Source organism: Hoplias malabaricus, chromosome Y (assembly GCF_029633855.1).
Source record: "Hoplias malabaricus isolate fHopMal1 chromosome Y, fHopMal1.hap1, whole genome shotgun sequence".
Lineage (NCBI taxonomy): Eukaryota > Metazoa > Chordata > Actinopteri > Characiformes > Erythrinidae > Hoplias > Hoplias malabaricus.
Genome location: NC_089820.1, coordinates 77222794 through 77242111, shown reverse-complemented (window position 1 = coordinate 77242111; position 19318 = coordinate 77222794). Strand labels below are relative to the sequence as shown.

Here is a 19318-nt window from a genome sequence, read left to right as displayed (position 1 = left end):
GTGAATACTCTGTAGGCCATCATTAGTGATTTGGTCCAAAGCCTGTTTTTCTAATGCAGGGATCAGAATACGTGAATTTGGCCCGATATTTCAGACAAACTTCCAGTGTTGGAATAGAATATTATCATTGGAGGAGAGTAACAGTGTTACACAAGATTCTGTTCTTTGAGTTCTGTGAGCCTAGAGGGCGCTGCTTCATGTCCAGCATAGGGGTCACAAATTCTGATGCCAGCTGTCAGAAATACTGACACTGAATATTAATTACATAAATGTACTTGAACATTCATTTTTATAAGGTTTATATGGAGACTTAGTGGGAGTCACAAATTCTGACGGCAGCTATCAGAAATTGTGACTCCCTATGCCAAGGCTATGAAGTAGCGCCCTCTAGGGTCACAGAACTCGACGGTCACAGAATTTGGCGTAACAAAGGTTGTGTAGTATGAAATAAGATAAGCGATGTGGTGTCTGGGACACCCCACGACAGAAAATCTAGCATGTTAGAACTCTTTGGATCTTTTCACTGACATGCTAATCTGGCATAGTGAACGTTGTGAAAGGCAAAAATATCATGCAGTCGGATCCAGGCATAATTTAGGCAATTACTACTGTGTGTGTGTGTGTGTCATATCCCATGCACTTTGTGTAGTAACTTAATAAAACCTAAGTATTTCTAACACTACAAATAACAAATATAACATTATAAATACATACAAAAATATTGCAATATATGAACCTTAAAGTAGCTTAAATTACTAAAACAGGGTTTACAAACATTTGGAAATCAAGTGTAAAAAATCTAAATATAGAAGAATTTCTAAAGGAAAATCCTTTACAGACCTCAATCTAAAACACTAAGTTAATCAGTTTCTTATTTATTTAACATAATGGAAAGAACATAATGCATAAAAGTTTTTTTTAATGTTTTCCAAAATTTATACCTAAGTTTCACGCAAATGAGTTGAAAATGTTTTTATTTAATTTCACAGCTAAATTCATATTTTTTTCCTGTAAATATTCACCCAGTTCCTGCCTTTTTATTTTCTAAGCTGAAGGTGAAGTTTGTGTCATGGTGCACAAAGAGTTAAATCTCTTCTAACATCTGGGACTGGTCAGGGCTGAAGGGGAAGTGAAAGTGAAGAAGAAGGAAAGTAGGAATTCTTCTCAAAACAGCTGCGCTTCTGAACCAACCCTCAGAGTCTTAACCATGACTGCACTCCTCTTTCTTCTCCCTCTTCTCTTTCATCAACTTCCAGGTGAGATCTGTTCATCTATATGACTCAGTGAGCTTCAGGTGCAGTATCCGGCAGGAGTTTGTTTCTTCATCAGTCCGTGCAGCTGTAAGTGTCAGCACTGCGCAAATATTGAGAACATGAACAGTGCCAGGAGTATGGAGGGTGTTTTATTAATGCTGATACAGGGTTTGGAGTGTCTCTAGTGGGATGTTTAACAGCAGAATTGTGACACATCTCTCCAGAGTGTCTTTGGAATTTATTTCTTTACAGATATTCCCGCAACTCTCAGCTTATTGAAGGGTATTTCTGAACAAAATAAGCAGTTTTTTTTAAGTAATTGGTGTCTATTGACAACTGGCTACAAATGTTAGAATATTACAAACTGATAAAATGTGTCCAACATATTTCTCTGCAATCTTTTCCTATTTCCCAATTTTTCTCCCCCGCCTTCTTTGTGTGTCTCCACCTCTAAGTGCCTTCCCTCCCTTCCTCCTCTGTCTCTTGCACAAGTCTCTGGACACCACAAGAATAACTAGGCATACACACACTTAACCACTGTTGCTTTTATGCATATTGTCTTTCATTCTTGGATGTATACTGAGAATAATCAAAGATCTAGTCATCTTCCTGTTCAGTGAAAATGACCTCATATTAGGGGGCTGCCAAAAAAAAAAAAAAAAAACTAGCTCCAGGAAATGACAGCTCATTTTCAGGGTTTTTGGTGGGTCATTGTTTTTTTGCTGTTGTTTTGAACAAATGTTCCTACCCTCATTCAGAAATGCCATGTTAGTGATTATTTATTCTGCTCCAGTTCTGTCATTTTCTTCCTCACCTTTCAACCATCCAATGGGTAATTTTCTACAGTCTAGTCATAGTCCTGATGTGAATATAATAGTTTTCTCCTCGCAATAATACTCAGTGCTCTGCAATATTATTCATAATTGTAATCAAATTAAATAGCTTGTAGAGTTCATGTAACTACTGTCTATAATGAACATTGTTTCATAATGTAGAAGGCCTGATCAATTAAGAACCATTACAATTGAAATTGTAAGTCAATGCTATGCCCCAAATTGTTAAATTTAAGACAATTTATAGATATTTCATGGAGGGGAAAAAATAAACACAATCTTATACCTCCATAACTTTTTTACAGATCACTAAACCTTAAAAAAGACCACATTGTACTGTATGCACTATAGAGTTTACACTGATAGAGAAAGCTATGTACAATTAGTTTCAAGTAGATCATATATATGGAGTATGCAGTGTTTTAATATGGTAAGCAGGATGTAGTGTAAGTTCATGCATTCATTCATTGTCTGAAAACGCTTATTCAGTTCAGGGTCACGGTGGGTCAGAATCCTACCTGGAATCACTGAGCACAGGGTGGGAACACACCCTGAAGGGGGCGCCAATCCTTCACAGGGTGACACACACACACACACACACTCAAATTCACTTCTACCTATGGACACTTTTGAGTTGGTCAGTCAGATGATCAGGATGTTTGTATGGATTAACCCTCTTTTTCTCCCTCTAGATGCTGTGTGCACTGTGACCACAATTGGAGATCAGACAGTATTAGAGGGTCAGTCAGTGACTGTTCCCTGCCATTACACCCCTCAGTACTCTCTGAATGTGAAGTACTGGTGTCAGGGCACTATGAGGGAGTTCTGCAGCAGTTTGGCTCGTACAGATAACCCAGAATCTGCCCCGTTAGCGAAGGGCAAAGTGACCATAGTTGATGACCCCAGCCAAAACATTTTCTCAGTCACAATGCGGGACCTGAAGGAATCTGATACTGGTTGGTACTGGTGTGCTGTGGAGGTTGGAGGAATGTGGAATGTAGACAGCACTGCATCCATTTATATCACTGTCATACACGGTGAGTGAATAAAGCTGCTTCCTGAAGTACTGTGCAAAATTAAGGCACCACCATTTTGTGTAATTCATTCTTAGTCAAAATGCGTAGGTGTACAGGAAATAATCAGGAAGGACTTGAATACACTTTAAAGTGGTTTTGTTCTCTAAACATATATTGCATTCTCAGGAGATTATTTGTAAGATTACATAGTAAAACTGTGTAAAGTAAAAGAACATAATATAAGTCCTGAAATGGGGTGCATAAAATATTTCAGTTGTCTACTTTGTGAGGCCTATGGCCTTCCAGTTTTAAAATCAACTAGAGACTCTACTGTAAAGACTCCTCTATTACAGACTGTTCCTATAAGTGTCATCCAGTTTAATGATTATAATTTTACCTCATTTAACCTAATTTTACATAAATTGTTGAACTAAAGTACCATTTTACCGCCGAGGCCTGTTAAACGTAATGCAAACGTTTTGTGGTGTATCAGGTATGACTGTGGTCAACAGCATGGTAACTGGGCAGGAAGGCGGCAGTGTCAGTGTCCAGTGCCAGTACAGTGAGAAACACAGGTACTTTTTTTTTGGCATATTTACTGTTATCTGATATTAAATAGTTGAGTGTAGAGACTCAAATGTAATGACTCAAGTCAAGCTAAATACACAGAGACTTGTAACTTTTTTCTCAGGGAAAGTGAGAAGAGGTGGTGCAGGAGTGGTTATATTAGTTCCTGCAAAACGACGGACTCTAATGGAACCTTCAGCAGCAGATCACTGCTCATCAGCGACGACAGGGAAAGCATTATTACCATCACCATGATGAACCTGGAGATGCGAGATGCAGGGTGGTACTTGTGTGGATCTGGTCAGCAGCAAGTGTCTGTTCACGTCCTCGTGACACCAAGACCAACCACTAGTATGTGATGTGTTTAAGCTCCATTAGCAAAGCACTAACATTATGGAAACCATAATACTAAAGACAAAAAAAAAAGTTAATCATCGATTGTCAGAACACCTGTTAGTTGTCATGTAGGTGCCATAGAGCCTTATGAATGATGACCTAGTCATCAAGTTCAGTGTTAGCACAATAAATTTTACACATATATAATTAAAAATGATTGTTTTTAATTCATGTTGTGATTGAATTTAATTCAACTTGTGATTACTTTTGAACTCCTTCCTTTACAGCGCCATCTATCACAACGGAGCATCCCTCAGTGCTAAAGTCTGAGGACTCTAAAAGGTGACTGGTGACTATCCCCCTCCTTATTTCAATCTACTTTATTGAATAATAAATAACTGATACCATATTACATATGTGGGGTGTGATTACATGTTTAGCTTCTCAATATGGCCAAAATATTGTGGACAGCTCATCTATTCTCAGTGTCAAATGTTAGCTAGAGAAGTGGGCCAAAGAGGTGTGGGGGCAGTCGTAGCCTTAGAGAAGTAAGGTTAGAGAAGTAAGCTTGGTTCAATTAGCTCTTCTTCTTTTTGCATCTACTGTAAAGCATTGCCAGAAGTGTTGCCAGCTGTTTCTGTTGTAATGATGTACTAACAGCCAATGAACACCCTTCATTCTTTTGGGCATTTTGTATGTTTTGTTATTTCATATTTCTTTACTGTATTCTCTTAGCCGAGCATTCTGGCACCCTGCTCTGATGGTCTGTGGAGCTCTGCTGCTTTTACTGACTGCAGTCTTGGTGCCATGGAGGATTCGAGAGAAATGCAGTAAGTTTCACTTTCAGTTCATTAAAAACTAAAGTTGGAATTCACTGAGCCTGGCTTAAAGGAGCAAGCAGTCATTGTTACCATCTAACTAACATAGCTACTGGCAAACAGTACCAATGAAAGTTATTAGTTATTTGTATAGATTTATTATATTGTATATATTATTAATATACAGTTATTATTAATTATAAACATGTAGAATTTTTAGGATTTTGCTTTTTCACTGTCTCAACATTTTAGGACATAGTTCATCAATCATTAAATTGTTTTTATTTTATTCAACAGAGAGGGAGCCTGAGAAAAGAGCAGTGGATGCAACAAAAGCTAAGCCCATGGTCTGTCTCATATGGAAGCATATCAGTATCAAATTTTAAATAAAAACTTAATAGTCAAAATGTGCAATTTAATTCTAAACTTGAATTTAATTTCCCACAAATTTCAAAATTCAATAATTCCATTTACATTTGCAATTTGGTAGACTGTTGATATTTCATTTACACTGAGTACTGAGTACTTTGAATGCTTTGATCTTTATTTAAATGAAAATGTTCTTCCCAGTTTGAATTAACTGTGTCAAAATGATGATTAAAAGGTTATTCATCTAATGTGGATTTGCACTCAAGTGTATTTTTCAAACTCACCACACTGCTAGACAGATGGAAAAATTCAAATGTTAAAGTCTACAAACTGCAAATTGAAATAGAATTATTGAATGTGAATTTTGAGCGGAGGAGGCACGGTGGTCACACAGCTTCAAAGGTCTATGGTAGAGGGTTCGAGTCTCACTCCGGGTGACTGTCTGTGAGGAGTTTGGTGTATTCTCCCGGCGTGAGTGAGTGTGTGTTGCCCTGTGAAGGACTGACACCCCCCTCCAGGTTGTGTTCCTGTGTGCACCCAGTGATTCCTTGTAGGCTCCGGACCCACCGTGACCATGACATGGATAAGCGCTTACAGCTAATGAATGAATTAATTAATTTTGAGTGGAAATTGCATGTATGAGTGGAACATTTAAATTCAAACTTAGGTTTACATTGTCTTTTTGTGTATTACATTATCATTTTTATTTTGATACTGATATGCTTCCATAGTCCCATACACCTCTAAATTCATGATACTATTTTGAACGTGTCTAAACACTTGCTGAGACATCAGGTTGAATTGCTTTGTTTTTCATTTCAGATGTTGCCGTTGAACTGTACAGATGGAGAATACACTCCACTGGTCTTTATGAACACTTCAGCTGAACAGGTCCGTGGGCTCTGACTGAAAACACCTTCACTGCAAAAGGGACTGGAAGAAAGAAACGAATGGACAACATCAGTAAAAAGACTTTGAGATGAAGCAGGGGAAGCAGGGTTTGTCTGGGCTTGATCATCACTGAAGCGATATTACAGAATTTCACTGAATGTCTACTGTGTTTATATCTTGTATATGTTGTATCAGAATAAATGCCCCATTGCAAAAAATGATAACATATTAAACCTAATGACTGTATCTGATATTTCACTTGAGGAGATTGAGTAAGAATCCTCATTCATGAGGTAGATAACATCACAGTGAAATCACAGTGGTATTATATTACATTTATTAATACAGGCCTACACTTGTAACAAATCCAGGCATCCTTTCTAAATTACCTGACTCTGTGTACGGTGCACTTGGAGAAAACCCACGTGGACACGGGGAGAACACACTCCTAAGACAGTCACCCAGAGCGGGACTTGAACCCACAATCTCCAGGATCCTGGGGCAGTGTGAATGCGACAACACCTGCTGCACCACCGTGCTGCCCTCTGTTTTTCTGTTTTTAATAAAGAGCTAGTTTTTTCCATCCATCCATCCATCCATTCATTATCTGAAAGCGCTTATCCAGTTCAGGGTCGTGGTGGGTCCAGAGCCTACCTGGAATCATTGGGCGCAAGGCAGGAATACACCCTGGAGGGGGCGCCAGTCCTTCACAGGGCAACACAGACACACAAATTCACTCACACACTCACACCTACGGACACTTTTGAGTTGCCAATCCACCTACCAACGTGTGTTTTTGGACTGTGGGAGGAAACCGGAGCACCCGGAGGAAACCCATGCGGACACAGGGAGAATACACCAACTCCTCAAAGACAGTCACTAGGAGCGGGAATCAAACCCACAACCTTCAGGTCCCTGGGGCTGTGTGACTGCGACACTACCTGCTGCACCTCCATGCCGCCCAGGCTAGTTTTTTGTGATGTGAAATATAAAAGATTTCCTTGTTCTTACAACAACAGTAATGTTAAAAACACAAGCAGTTTTATATCTAACCTGTAGCCTATGCTTCATTGTCAGAAGCAGTGGATGCTAACTAAAGGAGAAACCTGAAGAGTTACTTTGTGTCCAACTGCCGGATTGACACACACTTTTATTAATTGATTAGTACATTAGTTCATATGGTAGGTGTTCAGTGTCTTTACAAAACATGCATACAGTTTAACCATGGTTTGATCATTTCCCAGTAAATGTGGGCAAACAGGAACTGGTTCAAATGCTTCAACCACATTGCAAGCAACACGTCAGACACTTAGGAAATGAAAAGAACCTTATTTTACCTAAGAATAGATCCAACATGGACTGCTTTTTATTCATCCTTTTCTTTGCTCCAGGTAAGTGGGCTGTTTACATTAAAATAATAATAGACCAGCTATTAGCTGTCAAAGTGGATAGTAATGATAGCATTCTAATGTTTTTGTTTTGTTTCAGTAGGCATTGAAAGCTGGAGAACAAGGCAAATAACTCAAAAAATTGGAGGAATGGTTGACATCCCATGTCACTATGACATGAAATATAGACAGCATAACAAATACTGGTGCTATGATGCTAGGGGAGCATTCAATTACTGCAAGATTCTTGCTTATGGAAATACAACAAGAGAGAGAGTTACAGTCATTGATTCACCAGCTCAGAGTCTCTTTACTGTGACCATGAGTGATCTGCAGAGTGGAGACACTGGAATGTACTGGTGTGTTGTGGAGATTGGGGGACATTTAGAACCAGATGATAAAGAACAATTTTACATCACAGTGAAATCCGGTATTCTATTAAAACAGTAAATATTAAACACAGACTTATCACTGTGATTAATCCAGGCATCATCCCTAATTCCTCTTTCTCTGTGTCCAGATCCTGATCTATCTGTGATGCACAGCAGTGTGTCTGGTCATGAAGGAGGCATGGTCAGTGTCAATTGTCTCTACAGTTCAAATTATCAGAAAAAAAAGAAGCAGTGGTGCAGATCTAAAGACTGGAGCTGCTACACGGTGGGGAGGACAAAGACATCCCAGAATTCATCAGTGCAGATCAGTGAAGCTGGGACAGGGTCATTCAGCGTGAATATAAGTGAACTTAAGAAGAGTGATGCTGGCTGGTACTGGTGTAAAACTGAGACGTTACAGATCCCTGTCCATCTCTTTGTCAGTGATGCAATTCCAGGTACAATCTTAAACACATGCTTTTTGATTTAATTTGCTTGTTATGTAAATTATTTGGCTCTGGACAGCAGTGAACTGAATTAGTGTGTTAGTGATGAAGGATGAGGCTGATATTGAACTTGAGGTTGAACAGTAGTTTTTTTTTAAACTACCTCAAATGTAAAATATTGATTTAATGAAAATGTTAAAGTAAAGAAATGACAATGCCTATAAAAAGTGTAATTTCTTGCAAAGCCACAAAAATGTGTGGTTAAATAAAATTAATTAAAATATGTAACAGAATGTATAAGTTCATTTGACTGGTCTTGCAGTGTCTACAAGTGTGACACGAGAGACGGATAAATACCTGTAAGTAATGATTCTGTGTACTTCTCCCAACATAAGTAAGTATCCTGTATCTCTTCAAACGCAACCATTTTTTCTCATTTCAGTTTATTTATTTATTTTTTTTGGGGGGTGGGGCTTTTTTTTTGCAGAATGACAACTATTTACTCTACAGTTACAACCCCTAAGAATACAAATGACACGAACAAGAGCAAGAGGGAGCAAGACAAGTAACTCACAAAAGACTTAATGTTGATAAGCTGAACTCTAACTAAGACTAATCAGACTAATTCTGTATTTCCAACTTATAAATTCCTGATTTAGTGCTGTGAAAAAATCAGAAACCAATCCCCCGTTTACTTAACTTCCTGCCTAACAGATTTTTAATATAAATATTAATTTGTCTGTGTGCCAAAAAAACCCCAAAAACAAACAACCCCCCCCCCAAAAAAAAGGTGTTTTATTTTCATAATGTAGTGTAGGTAGATTTTTACCTTTATCACAGCTTCCATCCTTTTCAGAATACTTGCTTTCCAAAAGTACATTTATTGAAGATGCTCACATTTTCTTTTATAATCCAAGCACTTGCATCATAAATATATCTCATTAAAGTCCATCCATTATCTGTAACCCTTATCCAGTTCAGGGTCCAGAGCCTACCTGGAATCTTTGGGCGCAAGGCAGGAATACACCCTGGAGGGGGCGCCAGTCCTTCACAGGGCAACATACACTTTTGAGTCACTAATCCACCTACCAACGTGTGTTTTTGGACTGTGGGAGGAAACCAGAGGAAACACACACAGACACAGGGAGAACACACCACACTCCCAGAGCAGGAATCGAACCCACAACCTCTAGATCCCTGGAGCTGTGTGACTCTGACACTACCTGCTGCGCCACCGTGCCGCCCCTCATTACAGTCTTTAAAAAAAGAGATCTCTGATTATGACACAGAAATGCTTTATGAAAGGTTCACTGTGATCCAAACATTAGCTTAGAGATGCTAAGCTACTTTTTGATTGTGAAAGTTAATTCATGTGTTTTACACTTACTGAAAAGATATGTCTTTGTTTATAGCAGACATAGAAAGATGCTTGACTGGCTTCTCCTTGCCGCAATCCTCGGACTACTGCTGATTCTGCTAAGTTTTGTAGCCTGCATCCTGAAAAAAAAGCACAGTAAATACTTATTGACTTTATTTACTTAAGTTAAGAGACATTTTGGAGAATTTGATTTAATCCTGTAATAAAGTTGCACTGGTGCAATTAAAAAATCCTTTTTCACATTGAACTGCCATTTGTAAAAACACATACCACAGTTTTGCCGAAACAGAACCATGTATCTTTTTGAACTTTTCCATTTTTTGCACTAATTGAAAACACCAGCTTTTATATTTCCTTCTCCAGTAGGTTTTTGGTTTTTGTGACATAAGCTTATAGTTAACTATGAGAGTAAACGTGTTGCAGTGTGAGTGAGTGAGAGTTGTAATGGAGTTCCGTGAAGAGCATTACATCTAAATATTTTCATGTTTATTGCACATATTTGTTAATATTTTTATTACTGGACAAAGCAAATTATTCATTAATAATTGCATTTTTTCCTTTACTCACACTTTCTCATTCTAACAGAGGACAATAAGATGGAGACCAGAGAGAGGAGCAGTAACTCTGCAGTTCAAAAAGTTAGTATTATCCACGTGGAAATCTGGTATATGTCATGTATTATATATATAGCCATATGGTAAAATATATGACATACATATATATCAATACGTTAAATAATTACCAATTGACAATGCTAAATTATAGCCATGATTTTAAAAGCATGTCCATATGAGGCATATTTTGGATATCAGGGAAATATATGACAATTTATCAGAATAAAAATTAAAAAAAAGCTTTTTACCAATGCAACCAGTGCATAATTTGAGTCTTGTACTGTTTTTGTGAATATGCATGTAAAACCTGTGCATGGAAAAAGACTCCTGCAGAAAACATTATTACATACTGCACTGTGACTAATATAAAGGTAAGACTAATCTGTCTGCACCCATAAACAGTATTCTGTTATTTAAATCTGTAAGTATTATCACTGACTTACCATTATAATATTATATCTACAGCCTCAATCAGCACCTACTCAACAAAACACTGTGACTTACAGCTGCTTAGCCACGGCTAACAAAAACACAACTGTAAGTAAAATCCCTTTTAAAATGCAGCTGTTGTAAAGAACCACAATTCACTGTTATGTAACTGGTTGAATAATTACTAGAATGATTTTTTTTCTTTCACAACACCAACACTTTTCATGTGACCAAGCTAAAAGATCCAAATGTTTAAGAAATGCAAGCAGCACTTTAAATAAAAATGCCCAGAGCAAATGTGCAGAGGACTCTGCAGAAGTTGCTTAAATGAATCATCTCAAATTTAAAACTGAGGAGTGCTGCTTTAATGAGACTAGCAAAACCTAGTGAGTGAAAAAGAAACCAAAATAATATTAATAAAATATATACAAATAGTTTAATGAAAACAAACATGGTGATGTGGACAAAGAAAAAATCATTTTTAAATTATCACACACATTGTTTCTACTGATTAATAAAAGCTGCATAATAAGCTAAGCTGATTTTAAGAAATGTCTCATTTTTGTGGATGTTCCATAACTTTTCACACATTAAAATGAGCAGATAGGGCAGCACTCAGCATGGTAACAATGTAAACTAATCCTTTATTTCCAAACATTTTATTTTCCAGCTCTCACAAGCATATGAAGATGTGATCTACCACTCTGAAGTAAAAGGTGAGAGCTTCACAGACTAAGGGTCCAAAGACAGCTGGGGATAAGTGTTAACACACACTGGGAAAAAAAAATCTCTTATCTCAGCAAAAATTCAAATTTACAAATTATCAGTGCTATCCAATCAAAAACATGTATCTCATGTATTTTTGTTGATATTTATTTTACTACATCATTTGAACACCGTAGCTGTCCTTTACTTGGTGTGAAAAAGTATTAATGAATGGACCAATAAACATGTTCCAAAATGACTTGGAATAAAATCTTTTTACATAGACTTCCATTGAAAGTTAAGAATTCTCCTATAATTTACTATTTTTGGAGATACATGTTTGTCTTTGGACAGTGATGATATGCTAGATGAGACTGATCAGCCAATGCTTGTCAGAATTTTGCTTTGTTAGTTTAGAACAAAGGCTGTGTTTTATTGCTGCTGACAAACACAGGAAGTCAGAAAAAAAAAAACCTGAATAACTTCTGTAATTCATTATCAAAACTTCTCTCATACTGTACCCATGTCTTAATTACTGTCAGATGGACTAGTCAATATGTTCATTAAGGCAACATTGGAAAATATGAATGAATATTTGATTTTACACCTATTACCTCAGTTTACTTTATACATCAAATGTATACCTCAAATTCGCACGGGACGCTGAGGACCCCTGGTGGACCGGCTGTAATGTGCACGAGACAAAATTCCAATGAGGATTTTTTTAAACATTTATTTATCATGTGTCAGTAGACAGATACCCACTCTACAGTTGTGTCCTGACGAGCGTGCCGGTTTTGTTTGGCTGAAATCAGTGATTCTGTTTGCAGTTCTGCTACTAATCCTCTGTCTAAAATGAACTGAATTGATTTCTGGTTTTATGTTTCAGAGAGTCATCACATTAAACACAACTGAAGGATTCCACACATGCTGTGAGGTGCTGGACCTTAGAATCTTCATGGTCTTGCTTTTTAGTGTCTGAGATTTTTCTTTCACCTGCTTTTTGCCCAGACTCTCAGACCTCAGGCCACAAAATGCACATGTCCTACATTTTTGTGTATAATATTTGATTCATTTTTTAGTCCACATATGATTGTACTGCAAATTATTACTGACATCAGTAAATTATTTACTTGAAACCACAAAGAAATTTGATCTGTAAATGGTAGATTATCGAAGAAACTTTAGCCGTAACAGCTAGTAGTAACTGCTATTTAAACTAGGCACTAGGCAACAGTTTTAAGTTGTGCTGCTTCTTTCCTATTAAAACATATTTAATGGAACTTTTTTTTTTTTTTTTTTGATGAAAGCTTGCTGTAATGAAAGGCTCCATTTGAATCTGAGTTAAACTGCAAGTATGCTAGCAAGCTTTACCTATAGCTTTAGCTATACACCACATTTATACTCTAACCACCAGCAGCAGGCTTATTGATAGCTGAGTAAGGGAGCTTGCAGCTGGATTAAGTTTATCACCCTGATCATATGTCAATTCCTTTAAAAAGATATGGCTTTTTTAAATGATTTAATGACTTTTAGAAAACAGGAACATGTTAGTAACGACAGTCAAGTTTTCACTTAATGTGGTGTAGTATATGCTAATTTTAGCAGGCGTAAGAACAAAGACAATATGGAAATTTTTATTTTAAATAATTTAATTCTTTATTTCCAGTAGGTATATTCATGCTTACTTATTTATTCATTCATTCATTCATTATCTGTAACCGCTTATCCAGTTCAGGGTCTCGATGGGTCCAGAGCCTACCTGGAATCATTGGCGCGCAAGGCAGCAATACACCCTGGAGGGGGCGCCAGTCCTTCACAGGGCAACACAGACACACACTCACTCACACACCTACCGACACTTTTTGAGTCGCCAATCCACCTTCCAACATGTGTTTTTTTTTTGGACTGTGGGAGGAAACCGGAGCACCCAGAGGAAACCCACGCGGACACTGGGAGAACACACCAACTCCTCACAGAAAGTCACCCAGAGCGGGAATTGAACCCACAACCTCCAGGCCCCTGGAGCTGTGTGACTTTATTTAATTAATTTATTAATATATTTATATTAACAGACACTTTGATTTTAAAACATTATACTAGCCAATATATAACTTGTAATATGGTAACCATTGTGTTCCCACCATGTGCATTGATTTCCATCCTGATCAGGATAAAATAAACAAAGAAACAATGAATGATTCCTATAGCCCCGAGTCTCTTTTTCACTATGAGAGATCTGACACTAATAAAAACTCCTACTGCACTGCTGCGTTGCTGTATCTGATCCACTCCTACATGAATGGGAAATATGTACAGTTTTACTGTCGTAATGGTGGACCAAGTATCAATGAAATAATTTCATTTCAGAAGAAATGCTGAATAATGTATAAGTGTGTAAGGGACTTTCTTTCTTCTGGTCCACCCATAAAAGAACACATTGTGTTTCAGGATGTTACAAGCTCTTGGGGGATGTTTAAAAAAAGAAATTGAAAGAAAAAGGAACTTGCTCAGATACAGATAGCAACAAAATGAAGACAGGCAGCAAGAAAAGAACCAGCTTGGACTGCCTTCTGTTTTTCATTTACTTTATTCCCTGTAAGTAACATACATTTCATATTGTATTATTATTGTTATTGTTATTACATATTTTATTTATATATTATCTAGTGTATGCCTCTTCCATAGCCCCACTATTTACATAATGGACCGTTCCCAGGTCTGAGGGGAAGGGGTTTTTCTGGGGAGCATTGTTGAAGAGTTCTTACAAGTATTTTTCAGTACGTCAAGACAACTTTACTGACAAATTAAAAATACTGTAGTCTCTTGTAGGCAGATCGGATTTTAATTATAATGTAAAGTGTCTTCAAGTCCATTTTTCTTGTAAATAGTGGCAAATATATTTAATAACATTTTGATTCCACCGTTGATAATATTCAATTAATCATTAATAATTATTGTTAATATTATTGTTATTATTATAATTATTTAAATGTACAGACCACAACATTTTCCTTTCATCTATCTGTGGTTTTATCAGCCAAGTGCAGCAACCTGAGGTAGCCAAATTATTAAAGTATATTCAGACTGAGTTAAAGCTACACTCTATTTTGAAAAGGACAGTCTTCTGGAAACCCTGTTTCAAAAACAGTTCCACTGTTCCACAGTGTAAAACTGGGGGCTTTATACTGCTCTGTCTGACTCTTGGCGTTGAGCATGGTAACTTCAGGCTCCAGAATGTCACATTCTAGTAGCACAAACTATGCATGTGCAATTGATTGCCTTAGAAAAAAAACTTTGCTAACAAGAAAATTATATTATTTAATGAATGTGAAGTGATTAATTTTACTGTTCGGTTGATGTTATTCCAGACATTGAATGTGAAAGGATGTTAATGCTTCAGCCTGGATCATCTGTGACTATTCCATGTCCCTATGGTAATGAATATGACAAACACAGGAAATACTGGTGCTATCATGCTGGGGGAGATTTCAGTTACTGTAAGATTCGTGCTTATGCCAATACGACAAATGATAAATTAGTAGTCACTGAGTCCCCAGTTCAGAGTCTCTTTACAGTGACAATGAGAGATCTGCAGATCAGAGACACTGGAAAATACTGGTGTGTTGTGGAGATTGACATGGGGGCAGATGTTAAAGAAGCCATGTTTATCAACGTCAAATCAGGTAATAATTTAAAAACAGCAAATATTACATACTGTAAATGATGTTTCACTGTAGTGAATCCAGACATCCTTTCTAAATCACCCATGTCTGTGTCCAGATCCTGATCTGTCTGTGGTGAAGAGTAGTGTAACTGGTCAGGAAGGAGGCAGTGTCAGTGTCCAGTGTCTGTACAGTTCTCAGCATCAGAAAGAAAAGAAGCAATGGTGCAGATCTAAAGACGAGAGGTGCTACACAGTGGGGAGGTCTAAGACATCCCAGAATTCATCAGTGCAGCTCAGTGATGATGGAATAAGGTCCTTTACTGTGGAGATGAGTAAACTGAAGAAGAGTGATACTGGCTGGTACTGGTGTAAATCTAAAGATCTACAGATTCCTGTCCATCTCAGTGTCACAGAAGGAAAGTCAGAGTATTTTCTTACATATTTCAGGGCTAATTTAAAACTTTTGGGGTCCTTTACTTTGTTTTTCACATACAAAACATATAAAATCAAACATAATAATTTTTTCTTATATAATGTCTACAGGGGCTAGTAATGCAGCTACAAATCGGTAAGTATTGTGAGTTATTTATTTATTTATTTATATTTTTTGAGATTCAAAAGGAATCAATATTACCAATAATTATATCTGATAAATATATTATTATATCTGATCTGAAACATGCTTAAATAAAACATGCTAGTAATAGTCAGCCAACATTTAAACATTTAGGTGCACAAGAGGCAGTTCATTGCATTTCATCATTTTATTGCTGTAGCTGGAAGGGGCTGTTAAATTAACTGTTACAACATGTATCTGTGGGCGGCACGGTGGCGCAGCAGGTAGTGTTGCAGTCACACAGCTCCAGGGACCTGGAGGTTGTGGGTTTGATTCCTGCTCTGGGTGACTGTCTGTGAGGAGTTGGTGTGTTCTCCCCGTGTCCGCGTGGGTTTCCTCCAGGTGACTGTCTGTGAGGAGTTGGTGTGTCCGCGTGGGTGTGCTCCGGTTTCCTCCCACAGTCCAAAAACACACGTTGCATGTGGATTGGCAACTCAAAAGTGTCCTTGAGTGTGTGTGTGTGTGTGTCCGTTTTGCCCTGTGAAGGATTGGCGCCCCCTCCAGGGTGTATTCCCGCCTTGCGCCCAATGATTCCAGGTAGGCCCTGAATTGGATAAGCGGATACAGATAATGAATGAATGAATGAACATGTATCTCCACAATAGTAACTTTACAGGAGAAGGTAATAACTTCTTAAATCTCAGTGGAGATAAATGAATAAAGATTTTATTCCAAGTAATTATGGAGCATTTCTATTAGTCATTTCATCATGAAACGGTCACACAATGCGGCTTTCAATTGATCTGGTAAACTAAAAAATCTACTAAAATGAAGCGCATTTATTTGGACAGTGATGATATTTGAACTATTAATCAGTTTCATTCATTCATTTTCTGTAAGCGCTGATCCAGTTCAGGGTCGCGGTGGGTCCAGAGCCTACCTGGAATCATTGGGTGCAAGGTGGAAATACACACTGCAGGGGGCGCCAGTCCTTCACAGGGCAACACACACACATTCACTCACTCACTCACACCTACGGACACTTTTGAGTCGCCAATCCACCTATCAACGTGTGTTTTTGGACTGTGGGAGGAAACTGGAGCACCTGGAGGAAACCCAAGTGGACACGGGGAGAACACACCAACTCCTCACAGACAGTCACCCGGAGGAAACCCACACAGACACAGGGAGAACACACCAACTCCTCACAGACAGTCACCCGGAGCGGGAATCAAACCCACAACCTCCAGGCCCCTGGAGCTGTGTGACTGTGACACTAACCTGCTGCACCACCCTCCCGCCCCTATTGACCAATTTAGCTCCTTTAATAAATATTATTACCAGCCTGAAATTTTGTACTCACAGATTAACACATATGCAATAGAAAAAGTTGGTGCAAATGAAAATGTTTCTCCTTCTGTTTTATTTCATAAATCCAATGTAATGGACATGTCTCCATGCATTGCAGCAATATCCATATCACAGTGACTCTTGTTCTTGGACTGCTGCTGATCCTGTTCATTGTAATCTACAAATTGAGAAAGAACCACAGTATGTATTTCTTTTCTATGTTAATTATAAGCAACTAACAGCTAATATGAGCATGTCAATACTGTGAAGGCTGAGCTCCTAACTTTAAAGCTTTTCTCACTTTATCTCACTGTTACAGATCAAACAAAGACCAAAGAGAGTGTCAGTAGTTCTGCAGATCACATGGTGAGTTTAGTGGTTGATCCAAGCTGGTACAGTTTCGCCATTGGTGTTCATGTTGCAATACTTTCATTGCTCCTTTAATAATGTGTGTGTGTGTGTGTGTGTGTACTTGTATGTCTGAGAAAGGCCTCTCCAACTGAAGACTCAATGATGTATGCTTCTTTGGCTTTAAAAAACAACAAGGTAAGACTTAAATTATATGGCAAGGCAGGTAGCTCATTAAAGTTGTGCCACATTCTGTAGACACTGTCCATGGAAGAATTCTAAGTCTATTTCCCTATGAAATATATATATATTTCCAAAAAATTCAACATTGATTTTTTTCTGGTAAAGGGGCAAGGGATATGAATGAGATCTCAGTTTTTCGAAACCTGTTTCTTTCTACAGTCCACCCCACCAGACAGACATGATGGGGTAATCTACAGCTCTGTGCTTCCTAAGAAAGAAGTTAGAGACTCTCAGACTGAAGATCTATTCACATGATTAATGGATGGTTCCCCTGATTAGACTCTGCACATACTTTTTCTTAAATGCCAACTTTTCTTTTGACCTTGTCTTCCCCCTAGTCTTGTAAATCAGTCTTCTGCCTCTTGTCATCTTTGTTTCATTGTATTTTATAGTTTAAGTTGTCAGTCTGTTGTTATTGGGACAGCTCAAAAAAGCATATAGTTTGGCCAAAGCATAGTTTTACAAAAGGTCAGGACACATGGCTTAAATTTATAGGTGGCGAGCCACTGCGGAAGTCTATATTTAATGTATCGCCACACAACACAAAATATCTCAATGCACTAAGTCTCTTAGTTCTCATAGTTAAAACACTCAAAACTTATGTTCAACTTCCTAATGAAATATATATAAATCCATTGTGTTTTTCTAGTTTCTGTGTCTGTGCAAGAGAGAGAGAGAGAGAGAGCACTTGTGTAATCTGCTCTCATGTTTTATGCTGTTTCATCCCCCCCCCCTGGAACATGACCCTGTCAGAGCCTGAGAATTAGTTCTTGGTCAATTCCCAACACTGTGCTTGTCAGTGCTCTCATTGTGGTCACACCATAAAAGAGACAGTGTAATGGGAATCCTGGTGCCTGCCTCAGCATCTAAAAATAGATTCCACAATATATTTAAATCTGATTCACCTCATTTTTGTAGTTCGGCAGCGAGTGAAACAGACTGCTGTGTAACATTAACATTTTTTTACATTCCAAATTAAATCAAAGTTTATCTTCACTCTACACACAGTGAGGAGGATCTAATTGCTGTTTCAGCATAAATAGAGATGAGGAAGTGAGAATAAAAGTATACTGATTGACGCAATAATGAATCACGCGCTACTCTTTGATTCCCAGTTTCATAATTCCAAGCATGTTACACTTTAGTTTACTCTTTTTTATATTATTAGACATTACCACACTGAACTGAGTTGTCAGGAGTTACTGTGAGATCCTAGTTTATGAAAAAAAAACCTCTGGAAGAAAGCGAGACTCCATCCCCAGCTCAAGGTCTCTTTAATGTGACCATGAGAGATCTGGAGAGTGGAGGCACTGGAGCATTCTGATGTGCTGTATTTGACTGTGCAGACTGGCAGTGAATCAGATAAATGAAGTCATTTTTATTTCATGAAGTGAGGTACAAGATTTAAATCAGCAATCCTATCAGTATAAATTCTGATTTATCTGTGATGGGGAGCATTGTGATTGTTGAAGAAAGAGGTAGTGTCAGTGTCCAGTGCAAGGTGAGGACCAGGAGTAATTTTTTATGTCTAATATTTTTATGTATAAACAACACCCAAAAACACAGCTTCAAAATATGCTCAGGTTGGGAACACGAGGATTTCTTAACCACAAAATCGAAATTATAATGTTGGGACTGAAATGCTAATCTACTCACATACACTCAGGTGAGAAAACCCCTGACGTATTTTATAAAATAGCATGCAATTTCACATTTCCATCAGTGGGTCTTAAAGCTGAC

General features: G+C 37.9%; 2 protein-coding genes and 1 long non-coding RNA gene across 3 annotated transcripts; all 3 read left to right on the top strand.

Annotated features, from left to right (window-relative positions):
- The first annotated feature begins 1117 nt into the window (after positions 1–1117).
- LOC136678549 (polymeric immunoglobulin receptor-like) lies at positions 1118–12512 on the top strand. The gene is made up of 17 exons (XM_066656594.1): positions 1118–1256; positions 2779–3123; positions 3596–3677; positions 3794–4020; positions 4293–4347; positions 4741–4835; positions 5121–5195; positions 7572–7901; positions 7992–8300; positions 8611–8647; positions 8776–8853; positions 9701–9801; positions 10252–10304; positions 10604–10651; positions 10746–10817; positions 11380–11425; positions 12304–12512. Exons 1-17 carry the CDS (start codon positions 1208–1210, stop codon positions 12327–12329), a joined length of 2028 nt encoding a protein of 675 aa, XP_066512691.1. The 5' UTR covers positions 1118–1207; the 3' UTR covers positions 12330–12512.
- Positions 12513–13946: 1434 nt separating this feature from the next.
- On the top strand, positions 13947–15631 carry LOC136678548 (polymeric immunoglobulin receptor-like). Its single transcript, XM_066656592.1, has 4 exons — positions 13947–14012; positions 14786–15100; positions 15198–15501; positions 15625–15631. The coding sequence occupies exons 2-4, from the start codon at positions 14803–14805 to the stop codon at positions 15629–15631; spliced, it is 609 nt and encodes a 202-aa protein (XP_066512689.1). The 5' UTR covers positions 13947–14012; positions 14786–14802.
- A 1518-nt stretch (positions 15632–17149) lies between these two features.
- On the top strand, positions 17150–18185 carry LOC136677735 (uncharacterized). Its single transcript, XR_010796418.1, has 4 exons — positions 17150–17188; positions 17307–17353; positions 17477–17533; positions 17738–18185. It is a non-coding gene; the product is annotated as an uncharacterized lncRNA (long non-coding RNA).
- The last annotated feature ends 1133 nt before the right edge of the window (positions 18186–19318 follow it).